The sequence below is a fragment of the Megascapheus bottae genome, chromosome 25, assembly GCF_031878675.1.
Source record: "Megascapheus bottae isolate mThoBot1 chromosome 25, mThoBot2.hap1, whole genome shotgun sequence".
In the NCBI taxonomy this organism is placed as follows: Eukaryota; Metazoa; Chordata; class Mammalia; order Rodentia; family Geomyidae; genus Megascapheus; species Megascapheus bottae.
In genome coordinates, this window is record NC_143533.1 from 16492834 (window position 1) to 16508648 (window position 15815).

Below are 15815 nucleotides of genomic sequence, written 5' to 3' on the forward strand. Positions count from 1 at the left end.
CCTAGGATTATAGACTTGAGCCACCAGTGCCAACTCCCAGGTCTTTGATAGTCTCCACTCGCTGGTCTTCTCCACAGTCTCATCTCACACTTTAGGAATGCAAAGTGAAAAGACCAAAGGAATTTTCCTTCCTTCGGTTTTTCTTAGGCCAAGCTCTCAATCTGCCTTAGAAAAGATCTTCCCCTCAGAGGAAATTGTTCTTCTGGAATCAAAGCTACAAAATGACTTGGAAGTTTAGGAAATCCCCCATGTACCTGACCCAACTTTGTGGTACAGAAATACAGAACTAAATTCCCTAAGCCATCTATCCAATGGGAAAACAGGGACTTCCTGTCCATGTTGGTTTCCATTTCAGTGGATAATTGAGATTGGTTCTTTATAGGAGAATAATTATGTGTCATGTAGATCAAGTCCTTAGGAACATAATCCCAGAGGCTGTGACAATACTTTGAATTTTAGTGTCATTATTGGGGTGAGAAATTGCTTTCCTGATAACCCTAGGGCTAGGGTTATCACTACCATCCTAAAAAGTTGTCTTAGGATGCTCTCTTCCTTTCCCTCTCTTCCTTTCTTTCTCTCCCTCCCCCTCCTCAATCTCTTCCCTCCCCACGCACACACACACTAGTCCATTTCAGTGTTCCTCGGGAGTCATAATCAAGGATCCCTTGGACAATGCTGTCTACTTGGGGTAAATCAAAAAGCCAAGTTTAGTACCTGACACTCCACAGTCCTGTTGGCAGGATGGCAGAGCCTGTTCCTGTTCCTGGATGTGCTTCACGCCAGCGCCCTTCCTGTGTCCTCCTCACAGCAGCATGGCCAGGACATAGAGCAACTCCTTGAGACAGTGACAGCAATTTGCCCTCCAGCAGTTGTCTCAAGTGGAGCAGTAGCAGGTGTGGACAGGAGACTGACTTAAGTCACGAGGTTCTGTTCTCTCTCTGGCGCCATGCGGGCCCTGGGCCACTAAGAGGCGCTCTTTTACCAGAGTTGGCATTTGGCACATGGAACTGAATGAGTGGCTAGTTCCACGTTGCCCATTGCCAGGACGGTTTTCTTTATGGTTTGTTACCTGATGTAACTAGGTTTCACTTGGATGGTAAACCAGACAGCCTGGGAGGGTCCAGAACTCTGAGTTTTAAGCATGGACAAGTTATGTGCTTTATGAACCAGAGGGACAGGAAGCAGGGACAGTCTCTGAAGTGAAGAGGCAGGTCCCACTCCACACGCCCTTCAGAGTCTCTGTTAGAGCCACCAGTGAGCTGTGAAGCCTTGCGGCCACTGGAATCCCCAGTGTGAGTCCTCCACCCTGAGCCCTGGACAGCAGGCTGTCTGAGGGCTGTCCACCGGGCAGGCCATATACAAGTCAGCATGTGCCTGGAGCTAGGAGCTGTAGTGTGTGCATGCCTGTTTGAGAGGCTCTGGTATTAGAGGGGCCCGTGTTCATGGAAGTGCGTTATTGTTCTCAGGCTGTGCTGTGAGGGCCGCCTTAACCCTTTTGCTCCCTTCCCTCCTAGAGCTGCCTTAAGGTCATCAGACTTGTCCTCTCTAAGGGATCTATTGCCCTGTTTCTCAAGGTTTTGTGAAGATTTAGATTGCGTGTGGCTTCCAACCATGGATTCCTTTCTCCTCTTCCTACATCACCCTCCCCCCACACACATACCTTTCCTTTGTCCTTCCTTTACTTTCTGTCATTTCCAAACAGAGATTTGAATTCTAGATAGCAACAGTTTCTTAGAGCCCACTGGCTCTCTTGGCCTAGAGAAAGTCCTGGGTTAGTATGGTTGGGTCACAAGTACATGAGTGTGTCTAGAAATGTGGAAGTGAATTGGTGTTGGTAATTCTTGAATGTCTTTTTCCACTAATCTCAATAAAAGTAAAAGGTACAACTCTAAAACTTTCCCTGGATATTCTTTAAAAGCCATTTAAGAATTCTGTTACCACTTAAAAAAAAGACTGGTAGAAAGAAGAAAGTAACTGTAAATTCTAACCCATGTAACTACCCCAAATTTAACAAATTAACTTGGAATTACAGTAGATTTCTTAATAGGTCATGAACTAAAAAATACTATTTAAAATATTTTCAAAATGCATTTTCTATAGTTTCATTTTATAATTTGGTCTAGCCAAACATGTTCTTCAGTTTAACCTCTTGGGCATTATTAGATTCAGAAATGTTTGAAAATGACTAACATTTCTTAGAATTGTAACATTATTTGAAATATTTGAAAGGAAATGTTTTTTCAGTTGAAACATACAGAAAGTGTTTAAGTTGAAATATATGTACAATTTTATGCTGGTAGGTAGGTATATTTTCATGCATTTTGTGGGGAATTGTTTGTTTCTATGTGTTATAAAAATTGTAACCTCTCTTGATCACTGGAGTCAATATTTTTTCCATCAATTGGTGGCTTCCCCCACCTTTAAATGTGGATACATATTGTGATTTATGATACCTGGTTGTGTATTTTTGTGGGATTCTGGAATTTAATTTTTTCATATCTTTGAGAAATTGAAATTGTTCTAATGGTGTTGCACAGAAATGAACTCATGACATTTAACAATGTAATTTTGATGATTAACTATTAACTTGCTATAAAACAGGCTCTTTTAACTAGATTGAAATTGAATGTTGCAAGTTTTTTTCCAAAAATCTTTTTCATTGTTGGATCTGGAGAAAGGATTCTTTGACCTACCCACAAAAACATGCATTCATTAGAAAGGAAGCAGAAATCTGAGATGTGAGAGGCATTACCAACGAACTCTAGTTTTTAAACCACACATTTGAGCATATCTCCTGTGACATTTTTTAGAATGTAAGTAATTCACCTCCTATCAACAAAAGCCTTTGAAACATGGGGTTTCAGTAGATATCACCTAATGCTAAAGTGAAAACCAAAACAATATCAGAATGACATTTTCTGTGCTACTTTATAGTTGCCTAACGTTATGCTTAGTATGTCTGTCATTAGTGCTGTATTCTCCTAGCTATTACTGAGCATTGTTCAAATAAAGATACGAGTATAAAGGAGTTTGTCAGTGTCTTACAAATAAACCACATTTTAAAACAAAATTTTCTGAAGACTGGCGAATCAAAATATAACCTGTTCACACAACAGGAGTTGTGTATCCTAAGGAGTCTCAGCAATTTAAAAGTGGGCGAATTCCCCTTCTCTATTGGAACTCTTGATGGGATATGTGTTTTGGATGGATGGATGGATGGTAATTGAAGGAGAGGATACTGGCCAGAAGAACCTATGGAAACCCTGAGCTGACTCAACTTGCACAAGTGAAGGCTACAAGGCTCATAAGACTATGCTTGGCCCAGATGAGGGAAATGGGGACTGTTCAGCAAAACAAGTATTGGCGGGGGGCACCAGTGGCTCCCACCTGTACTCCTAGTTACTCAGGAGGTTGAGATGTGAGGATTGCAGTTTAAAACCTGGCCCTGGCAGCCAAGTCTGAGAGGCTGCGAACGCGAGGCGCAGTTCCACAGGTAGAGCAGCAGACATGCCCCAGGCCTTGAATTCACACCCAACTACTGGCACAATGAAAATTGCACTGATTCTCGTGCGCTTTCCGTGTAGAAGTGTTACGGGCTGGGCTTTCTTGCGGGGAACGGCCCGTTTCGAGCCCCCCTCGGGTATGCACATTCCAGAGCACCTGGGGCTCCCGGCCGGCGAGCTCCGCGGGCTGCCGCCGTCTCGCGGCGGGCGTGGCTCCCGCCAGGTGGACCGGCTTTAGCGCTCGGCCTCAGCCAATGGCAGCGCGGCCTGCCAGCACCCGAACCAATCAGGTGTCTCCGTCCCGCCCCTCGCCGCGGGCGCTGGGGAAAGTGCTCGTCGCCTCCACTGAAAGTTTCTGGTCTGGGAGCCGAGTGGCGGCGGCTCTGCTGCAAGGACTGGGCCGAGTCTGCGGTCCCCGGGCTGCGGGTCCTTTGGCCCATGGCGGTGGCCGAGCTGTACACGCAGGTAAGAAGGTCGACCCGGAGGAGAGCGCGTGGGTGAGGGGACTCCGGCTCCGTGCGACGCTGACTGGACCGGCGCCCCGACCGCACCCGGACACCTGGCGCGGGGACAGGGACGCCGGGTGCGGCGGGAAAGGCGCCCGGAGTCCGGTGACCCGGGGAGGAAGGCCGGGGCTCCTCCATGCCCAGTGGTCCTGCATGGGCGCATGTTGGTCTCATCTCCCGGGACGACACACCTGGGCCTTCCCGCCGCTGCCGTCCCACCATACTCGCCTTCACACAACGCCCACCACCACACCAGACCCTCCACACAATGCCCACCACCACACCAGACCCTCCACACCACCACACAACGCCCACCACCACACCCACCACACCAGACCCTCCACACCACCACACAACGCCCACCACCACACCAGACCCACCACACAACGCCCACCACCACACCAGACCCTCCACACAACGCCCACCACCACACCAGACCCTCCACACAACGCCCACCACCACACCAGACCCTCCACACAACCACACAACGCCCACCACCACACCCACCACACCAGACCCTCCACACCACCACACAACGCCCACCACCACACCAGACCCTCCACACAACGCCCACCACCACACCAGACCCTCCACACAACGCCCACCACCACACCAGACCCTCCACACAACGCCCACCACCACACCAGACCCTCCACACAACCACACAACGCCCACCACCACACCCACCACACCAGACCCTCCACACCACCACACAACGCCCACCACACCAGACCCTCCACACAACCACACAACGCCCACCACCACACCCACCACACCAGACCCTCCACACCACCACACAACGCCCACCACACCAGACCCTCCACACAACCACACAACGCCCACCACCACACCCACCACACCAGACCCTCCACACCACCACACAACGCCCACCACCACACCAGACCCTCCACACAACCACACAACGCCCACCACCACACCCACCACACCAGACCCTCCACACCACCACACAACGCCCACCACACCAGACCCTCCACACAACCACACAACGCCCACCACCACACCCACCACACCAGACCCTCCACACCACCACACAACGCCCACCACCACACCAGACCCTCCACACAACCACACAACGCCCACCACCACACCCACCACACCAGACCCACCACACCACCACACAACGCCCACCACCACACCACCACACAACGCCCACCACCACACCAGACCCTCCACACCACCACACAACGCCCACCACCACACCAGACCCTCCACACAATGCCCACCACCACACCAGACCCACCACACCACCACACAACGCCCACCACCACACCAGACCCTCCACACAACCACACAACGCCCACCACCACACCAGACCCTCCACACCACCACACAACGCCCACCACCACACCAGACCCTCCACACAATGCCCACCACCACACCAGACCCTCCACACAACCACACAACGCCCACCACCACACCAGACCCTCCACACAACCACACAACGCCCACCACCACACCCACCACACCAGACCCACCACACCACCACACAACGCCCACCACCACACCACCACACAACGCCCACCACCACACCAGACCCTCCACACCACCACACAACGCCCACCACCACACCAGACCCTCCACACAATGCCCACCACCACACCAGACCCACCACACCACCACACAACGCCCACCACCACACCAGACCCTCCACACAACCACACAACGCCCACCACCACACCAGACCCTCCACACCACCACACAACGCCCACCACCACACCAGACCCTCCACACAATGCCCACCACCACACCAGACCCTCCACACAACCACACAACGCCCACCACCACACCAGACCCTCCACACAACCACACAACGCCCACCACCACACCCACCACACCAGACCCACCACACCACCACACAACGCCCACCACCACACCAGACCCTCCACACCACCACACAACGCCCACCACCACACCAGACCCTCCACACAATGCCCACCACCACACCAGACCCTCCACACAACCACACAACGCCCACCACCACACCCACCACACCAGACCCTCCACACCACCACACAACGCCCACCACCACACCAGACCCACCACACCACCACACAACGCCCACCACCACACCAGACCCTCCACACAATGCCCACCACCACACCAGACCCTCCACACAACCACACAACGCCCACCACCACACCAGACCCTCCACACAACCACACAACGCCCACCACCACACCCACCACACCAGACCCACCACACCACCACACAACGCCCACCACCACACCAGACCCTCCACACCACCACACAACGCCCACCACCACACCAGACCCTCCACACAATGCCCACCACCACACCAGACCCTCCACACAACCACACAACGCCCACCACCACACCCACCACACCAGACCCTCCACACCACCACACAACGCCCACCACCACACCAGACCCACCACACCACCACACAACGCCCACCACCACACCAGACCCTCCACACCACCACACAACGCCCACCACCACACCAGACCCACCACACCACCACACAACGCCCACCACCACACCAGACCCTCCACACCACCACACAACGTCCACCACCACACCAGACCCTCCACACAATGCCCACCACCACACCAGACCCTCCACACAACCACACAACGCCCACCACCACACCCACCACACCAGACCCTCCACACCACCACACAATGCCCACCACCACACCAGACCCTCCACACAACGCCCACCACCACACCAGACCCTCCACACAATGCCCACCACCACACCAGACCCTCCACACAACCACACAACGCCCACCACCACACCCACCACACCAGACCCTCCACACCACCACACAATGCCCACCACCACACCAGACCCTCCACACAACGCCCACCACCACACCAGACCCTCCACACCACCACACAACGCCCACCACCACACCAGACCCTCCACACCACCACACAACGCCCACCACCACACCAGACCCACCACACAACGCCCACCACCACACCAGACCCTCCACACCACACCCACCACACCAGACCCTCCACACCACCACACAATGCCCCCCACCACACCACCACACAACGCCCACCACCACACCAGACCCACCACACAACGCCCACCACCACACCAGACCCACCACACCACCACACAACGCCCACCACCACACCAGACCCTCCACACCACCACACAACACCCACCTCCACACCAGACCCACCACACAACGCCCACCACCACACCAGACCCACCACACCACCACACAACGCCCACCACCACACCAGACCCACCACACCACCACACAACGCCCACCACCACACCAGACCCTCCACACCACCACACAACGCCCACCACCACACCAGACCCTCCACACCACCACACAACGCCCACCACCACACCAGACCCTCCACACCACCACACAACGCCCACCACCACACCAGACCCACCACACCACCACACAACGCCCACCACCACACCAGACCCACCACACCACCACACAACGCCCACCACCACACCAGACCCTCCACACCACCACACAACGCCCACCACCACACCAGACCCTCCACACCACCACACAACGCCCACCACCACACCAGACCACACCACCACACAACGCCCACCACCACACAACGTCCACCACCACACCAGACCCTCCACACAATGCCCACCACCACACCACACCCACCACACCAGACCCTCCACATCAGATTCTCCACACCACCACACTCCACTCACCACCACGCCTTCCACATCACCACACAACACCCACCACCACACCACACCTACTACCACTCCAGACTCTCCATACCAGACCCTCCACACCTGCCATCGCTGCACAACTCCCACCACCACATCCAGACCACACTGCTACCACCACAGCCAGACAGACCCCCTGACACGACACCACCACACCCACCACCACCAGACCTCTACTACCCTCCCCACTACTACCATCACCACACCCAGCCACCAGACACAACCACCACCATCACCATACCCCAACACCCACAGGATCTGTATTCTACATGCACCCCTAAGAAAAACTAGGCGCAGAGGTTTATGACCTGTCGGGGTCCTTCGCCCCCAGTCCCTCTTGAGGAGGGATGGGAAAAGCACACCCCAACCAGTCCAAGCCGCGAGAGGAGAGGGCCCGCTGTCCTCCCGCACTCAGCCTTGCTTCTCCAGAGCACGAACAGAGACGCCACGCAGCTTCCTCAAGGCAGGAATCTTTCTCTCTAAAACTCCCCTCCTTCTATTGGGTGCGGGAGCCTATCAGCACAACAGGTGGGCAGGATAAAGAGGTCCACTTGTTTACCCCACTACAGGTCTCAGCAGAAAGTTATTAGAATGGCGTTACTCGGCCCCCAACAATGACCCTGGTATTGATCATTGCTTTCTAGAACGTTATGTTCTAGAGACTACCCTGTGCAGTCAATCAAGTTCCTGGGGTGAAGGGCCCAGCTGCCAGGGCCTCACACCCTTCCCTGAGGCTGAGGGTCCCAAGAGGGGTGCTGACCTTGCATGGTGCTTCTGAAGGGGGTACACTCTCCACCGGGCTCCCTCTAACAGAAGCTTGGGGATTACTAGGGTAACATGTGTGCAAGTATTGGTGCTTTGGGCAAATGGAAGGAAATAGTCGTAAGTCGTAAAGCCAATCTCTTCACATCCAGATGTGGAAAACTTGCTGTCCTCCAGTTTAAACGAGGAAGGCTAGAATCCATTCATTTTTCCCTCACACGTACCACACACTCTGCCTCTCTTTCTTTCTCCTTTTCTTCCCCCTTTTCCCTCTCTCTCTCTCCCTCCCTCCCTTCCTCTCTTCTTCCCTCTCCCTCTTTCCCTCTCCCTCTTTCCCTCCCTCCCTCTCTCTCCCTCTCTCCCTTTCTCCCTCCCTCTCTACCCCCCCCCCCCCGCTCTCTGCCAGTCTTGAAACTTGAACTCAGGGTCTGGGTACTGTCCTTGGGTTTTCTCAAGGTTAACACTCTACTACTTGAGCCACAGCACCACTTTTGGCTTTTTCTGTATATGTGTTACCAAGGAATTGAACCCAGAGCTTTGAGCATGCTAGATAAGCACTCTACCACTAGGCCACACTCACAGCCCCTTTACCCTATCTCTTAATATTATATCATTATTGTACTGGCGTTTAAACTCAGGGCCAGTCTAATTTTGTAAATTTTCAAAGTCCCTTTAGCTAAAGCCCAAGGACCATGCTCAGACCCTGAGTTTAAGCCCGAGGGCTGGCAAAAAAAAAAAAAAAAAAATCCACAGTAAAAGATAATTGTCAAACTCTTTTCAATGCCTTAAGCAAACTTTTTCTTCTACTTTGCTTTGCTTGACTAATATTATAACAAATACGAATCAAACAGAACAGGATTTTCTCTCTCTATTGCATTGAAAATCTCAACGAGAATCATAACACTGTCCAGTGTTTGAATTGTTTTTTGTTTCTTGGTTCCAGTACTCAACCTTAAATTCAGGGCCTCCTCCTCACATTTGGCTTTTTTGCTCAAGGCTGATGCTTTACCACTGAGCCACAGCTTCACTTCTGGCTTTTTGGTGATTAATTGGAAGTAAAAATTCTCTTTAATTTGTCTGCCTGGGCTGGCTTCAAACCAAGATCCTCAGATCTCAGTCTCATAAGTACCTAGGATTATACATGTGAGACTGCCCTCCTTTTTCTCTAGAATATTTTTTGTCAGTGAGAATGTGAGCCATCAGCTGTTCATCCGAGCTTCTCAAATCTTCAGATTCCTATAGGTAGAAGAAAATTCTTGAATAAAACTTAGCCTGGCAAGTACAAGTAAGTCCCTCAGTTGGGTCCTCAGCTTTGAGGGGAGAGGGGGGAATGTGTGTGTGTGTATATATCTCCTTAATGCTGGCTATGGTAGTACATACCTGTAATCCCAGCTACTTGGGAGGTGAAGACAAGAGGATCCTAGCCCAAAGTTTGCCTGGGCAAAAGGTAACCAGACCCTGGGTGAATGGAAGAAGAAAAGAAAGAAAAATGGGGCTGAGCACCACTGGCTCATGCCTGTAATCCTAACTACTTAGGAGGCTGAGATCTGAGGATCATGGTTCAAAGCCGTCCTTGGCAGGAAAGCCCATGAGACTTAACTTCAATTATGCACCAAAAAAAGTCAAAATTGGAGCTGTGGTTCAAGTGGCAGAGTGGTAGCATTGGGCAACAGTACTCAAGGGACAGGGCACAGGCTCTGAAGTTAGGCCCTGGAATCAGCATACCACTCCCCCAAAATAAAAAAAATCCCAAGGTATGGCTCAAGTGGTAAAGCTCTTATCTGGCACAAGACCCCAGTATCATCCAAAACAAAACAAGCTATTCCTTGAAGTTACCATTTGTGGACAGATAAAACTGTTAATGATTAACCCCTATTTTTGAAGAAAGATTTTAATTTCCTGAAGCAAAATGCACAGGTGCAAGCTCCTCTATCTTCAAGGGCTGCAAACCTCAAATATTTATTAAATGCCTAACCTAGTCCTGAGCCCAACATAGGAAAGATGAGGTGCTAGAGTTACATAGAGACACTCTTGGATGGAAGAGAGTGTGAGAACCCCAGAAAGAGAAGGCAGCAGGATGCCTGACCTTTTCTCATTATCTGTCTGGTGGGCTGCCGGCGCACAAGCATATCCTGAGTTGTGTGCCCAGCACACTGGGCTGTATACGTTGAACCCTCCATGGTGCAGGGATATAGCCATACAATGCATTGGAACAACATGAAATCCCGTTCTTTATCTAGAGACCAACAGTAACCTCCTTCAGAGTGACATGTGGGCTGTGCTGGGGTCCCCACTGGCAGTCAGTTCTCCCACGGATTCAAGGGTGCCACTCATCCCCCTTTATTTCTCTGCTCACTGCCTGGTCCTGTCTAATCTCCCTTCCTGCATCAGCGTTGAAGACACACAGCCCACAGCCCTCTTTATACTCATAGCCCTGAACTTGGGGGAAGCTGAGGGATTAAAAATTTTCACTGGTGTTCTGTGGTGAGAAAGTGAGAAAAAGCCCCAAGATTGCAATTCTGAGGCTTACAGCTGAATACGTCAGGAATACGGTTGCCAAAGTTTGGCTCTGGGCTTTAGAAGGACATGGGAAGGCTCTGAGAGGGGCAGCAGGATCAAGGGGAAGAAGTCGGGTACAGCAGTGTCCTTGTGACCATAGGTGAGACCAGTCAGGTGACTGGTGAATTGCCAGGCCCTCCCCCAGGGCGTGGATATGGAGGGTGGAGGCCAGTGGGAGGGGGGATGACATCAGATTAGTGGCAGAGACCTGGGTGTGCCCCGGTCAGCCTTAGGGATCTCAGAAGGAGGAAATCGTCCCCAGGAAAGTCTAGCTGGGGTGTTGACGTGTTGGAGATCCTCTCAGGGGCCTTAGTAGGAGATGCCCTTCTCCAGGTGGCTGTGGAAGATGAGCAAAGGACTCCATGCTGTGTGGGGTCAGGATTCAAGAGACGCACAGAGGCCCAAGATGAACCATCTTCCAGGAGACTGAGGTGCTGGCCTGGGGAGCCACAGAAGAGAGGCGCCAAGAGGGGACTCAGGAGCCAGAGCCAGAGCCCGACTGCTGCTGTGGGGAAGGTTTAAAATTACCCAGGTCTTTGCAAAAGCCCCTTGGCAGTGTGCCCTGGTGTTCTGAGCAGCCATTGTATGGTTTGAAATCTTGCCAAAAAAAAAAGGAAAGAAAGCAAACCGGTCAGGCTATTGACTAGTGGAAGGCCTCTGGAGGATCTGGTCACCCTCCAGTTACCACCCAGCCACGAGCACCCACTTCACTATGCCCTGGCCCTGCCCCTGCCCCTCCACACATTTCCTAAATGTGTCGACTGCTACGTTGTCTGCTCTGCTCGCCATGGCTCCCCGCCTTTCGCATCCATTTTGAGCAGGGCCTGGCCCGCTTGTTAACTCTGTACCCTACTGGACAAGGAACTTCTTGACCTCAGAGAGCAGCAGCGGGGACTGAAGAAGGCTTGACATGAGGTTTGAGTGATCCTGAGCCGTCACCTGGCTCCCGGAAGCTCAGGGAGGACTGGCTGAGGCTGGGGCGGAGTCCTCTTCTATTCTTGGTCCCTGCCACGGAAGGTTCTGCCTCAAAGGAAGTTTTCACCCTGAAACGCCTGGAGAACTGCTCACATTATTTGTCTAAATACTGCGGCTTTGGCTCCCACCCTGTCTGCAGCCTGGGTAGAGGCAGCCTCCGATGAAGGTGGGAGGCCTGGACGGGTGGAATGTCCGTGGAGCTGAGTAAACTTGTCGTGTTGACTTACCAGGCTGGGGCCCAGCTGCAGGGCCCTAAATGCCTGGTCGCTGGTCGAGATCATGATAACCCGGAGGTCTGGCCTCCATGAACAGTGCATGCCTAAAGTACAGGCATGGTGCCAAGTGGGGTTCTGGTCCTTTGAGACTGGAGGCTTGGTGTTTGGTGAGCTCTTGCCCTCTCTGGCCAGGAGACATCAGTGAAACACAGCAGATTGATTGGTTTAGTGACTTGACATGACCTCTCAGAGCCTCAAGCTTGCATGGAAAGACCTCAGGGACCTGGGGTTCAGCCATGCTCGTCCACTTCCGCCCCTGTCACATCATTTCACTTGAAGTTGGCTCCCTGCAGCTTGAAGCCTCACAGACAGCATGGAGGGGTCATCTTCAGAGAGCTTTCCAGCTCTGAAATTTTATCCCGGCCCCTTCTTGATAAATGGCTCCTTCCATTTTATGCTTCATGAGTTATGAATGCATTTTTTTTCTTGCTGGTATGGAATTTGAACTCAGGGTCTTGAGCTTGCAGTGCCAGTTCCTTGTTCCTGGCGTTTTGCAAGTTTTTCAGTGGTGCAGTCTTGCAGATTTTTTTTTTTCTGTCTGAGCTGGCTTTGAAGTACAGTCCTTTCATCTCAGCCTCCTGAGTAACTAGGATTACTGGTGTGAGCCACCAGCACCCAGCCTCAGTAAACTGAGTCTTTTTTTTGGGGGGGGGGCGGACTTTTGTGCCAGTCCAGGAGCTTGAACTCAAGGCCTGGGTGCTCTCCCCGTGCTTTTGTGCTCAAGTCAGCACTCTACCACTTGAACTACAACTTACTTCAGGCTTTGTTGATGTTTAGTTGGAAATAAGTCTCCGGCTTTAATGCCTATGATGGCTTCTAATAGTAGACCTGAGATAGGAAACAGGCAGCTTATGGCAACCAGGATATGTGTGGGAGTGGTGGGTGTGGCTATGTCCCATGGTGTGTCTAGGTTTGGAAGGCTCTGTCCACTACAGTATCTGTACTGGAGAACACAACATTGGCTGGTAAGCCTTTCCTCCATTCATCCCTCTCCCCTTCCCCTCCTCTGCCCCCTCCCCTTCCTCCTCCCCTTTCTTTTCTTCTCTTCCTTCTCCCTCCCTCCCTCCTTCCCTCTGTCTGTGTCTCTGTCTCTACCTCACTCTCTCATGTCAGAAATGATTAGTCGGTAGGGTACAGTTACTCATATCTGTCGTCATAGCTACACAGGGGCTGTGATTGGGAGGATCAAAATTCCAGGCCAACCTGGGCAAACAGTTCATGAGACACCACTCCTCCCCCAATCTCAATAGACAACACTTTGTTTTTTTTTGTTTTTTTTTTTAATTTCTTTTTTTAATTTTTTTTATTTTTTTATTGTAATTAGTAAAAGGGTTACATGATATTTGCCAGATAGAAGGTGCATTAATTCACATACATTGATACCCTTTCACATGAATAGACAACACTTTGATCCCTGCCACTGGAGCATAAGTGCGGCTGCAGTTCATGTTAACTAGTGGGGGTGGGGGAACCTTAAGTCAAAAATTACCAGAGCCCCAAGTGCTCATGGTTTACACCTATAATCCTAGCTACTCAGGAAGCTGAGATCTGAAGATCATGGTTCAAAGCCAGCCTACCTAGGCAAGAAAGTCTGTGACACGCTTCTCTCCAGTTAACCACTTGAGCATCACAAGTAAAGCTGTGGTTCAAGTAGTAGGATAGTAGTCTTAAGCAAAAAATAAAAAGTCCAGGGACAGTGCACAGGCCCTGAGTTCAAGCTCCAGAACTGGCATGAAAAAAAATAACCCAAGCCAAAAGAACTGGAACCCTGGTTCAAATGCCTAGCAAACACAAGATCCTGAGTTGATGCTCCAGTGCCAGTAAAAAAAAAAAATTATGTAGAAGTTATTTGTCATGCCATTTAGAGATGGTAAAAATGGCCTCGTGGGTGGCAAGTGGGCAGAAGTAACCCTAATGTGGGAAACCTTCCTGTGCGTGGCTGTCTGGCGACCTCTGCACCAAGCACTGAAGCCTATCTTGTCTTATCAGTACAACAGGGTTTGGATTCCGGATCCTGAAGAAGTCTGGAAGTCTGCCGAGATAGCCAGGGACTACCGAGCTGGTGACAAAATCCTGCGGCTCCTGCTGGAGGATGGCAAGGTGAGGAGCCTAACTCTCTGTAGCTACTGCGATGTAAAAAAAAGGGGGGGGGGGTTTGGCCTAGTGGTAGAATGCTTGCCTAGCATGCATGAAGACCCGGGTTCAACTCCTCGGTAGCACATACATAGAAAAAAGCCAGAAGTGGTGCTGAGGCTCAAGCGGTAGAGCTCTAACCTTGAGAAAGTCCAAGGACAGTGCTCAGACCCTGAGCTCAAGCCCAGGACTGGCAAAAAAAAAATTAAATAAATAAATAAAAAGAAGACAGAGGCCAGGAGTTTGGTCTAGTGGTAAATGAAGACCTGGGTTCTATTCCTCAGTACCACATACGTAGGAAAAGCCGGAAATGGTGCTGTGGCTCAAGGGGTAGAGTTCTAGCCTTGAGAAAGCCCAAGGACAGAACTAAGGCCCTGAGTTCAAGCACCGGGACTGGGAGTTGGCCAAGTGCTTGCCTTACATGCACAAAAACCTGGATTTGAGTCCTCTGTACCACATACATAGGAAAAGCCTGAAGTGGTGCTATGGCTCAGGTGCTAGAACATTAGCCTTGAGAAAAGCCCAAGAACAGTGTCCAGGCCCTGAGTTCAAGCCCCAGGATTGACAAAAAAAAAAAGCAGGGTGCAATGTGGACATGAGGGGTGCCATCTGGGATCCTTCTCCAGCCCTTGCAGTGTCTCCTGGCCTTTCCCACCTCCTTGGCACATGCTGAGCTGCATGTGTCTGGGGACACTAGCCACAGGGTTTCCTAGGGTTTCTTTCCTCACTAGAGGGAGGGGGATCAGGGCTGGCAGCACAGCTGTGGTTTTTCACCTTAACCCTTCAGGGCACCATGGAGGACAAAGCCTGCTTGGTGCAGGGTAATGTCCCCTCTGCCTCCATCTTTCCCCAGCCTGATCATAGACTTCCTTTCTCTCTTCCTCTTCTCTGCTTCTTCCCCACATGACACACAGCACGGCTGAACTGGAAATGGGGCTCATTGATTAAGGGCAAAAAGTGCTGGCAGGAATTTGGCCGAGTGGTAGGGTGCTCGCCTAGCATGCACCAAGACCTGGATTCGATTTCTTGGTACCACATACATAGAAAAAGCTGAAAATAGTGCTGTGGCTCAAGTGATAGAGCTCTAGCCTTGAAAAAACCCAAGGACAGCACTCAAGCCTTGAGTTCAAGCCCCAGGATGGGAAAGAAAGAAAGAAAGAAAGAAAGAAAGAAAGAAAGAAAGAAAGAAAGAAAGAAAGAAGTTCAAGCCAGATGCCAGAGGCTCACACCTGTAATCCTAATTACGCAGGGGGGGCTGAGATCTGAGGATCACAGTTCAAAGTCAGCCTAGGCAGGAAAGTCATCTCCAATCAGTCAGTCAAAAAGCTTGGTAAAGCACTAGCCTTGAGCAGAAAAGAAAAGCTCAGGGACAGTGCCAGGTCCTCAGG

The 15815-nt window shown here is 51.5% G+C and overlaps 1 protein-coding gene across 1 annotated transcript in view; it reads left to right on the forward strand.

The window, feature by feature from the left end:
• Positions 1–3907: 3907 nt before the first annotated feature.
• Positions 3908–15815, forward strand: part of Myo5c (myosin VC) — a 59625-nt gene continuing 47717 nt past the window's right edge. Inside the window, 2 exon segments of the mRNA XM_090358396.1 lie at positions 3908–3968; positions 14284–14394. Coding sequence (XP_090214522.1) covers positions 3942–3968; positions 14284–14394 — 138 coding nt within the window. The 5' untranslated portion in view covers positions 3908–3941.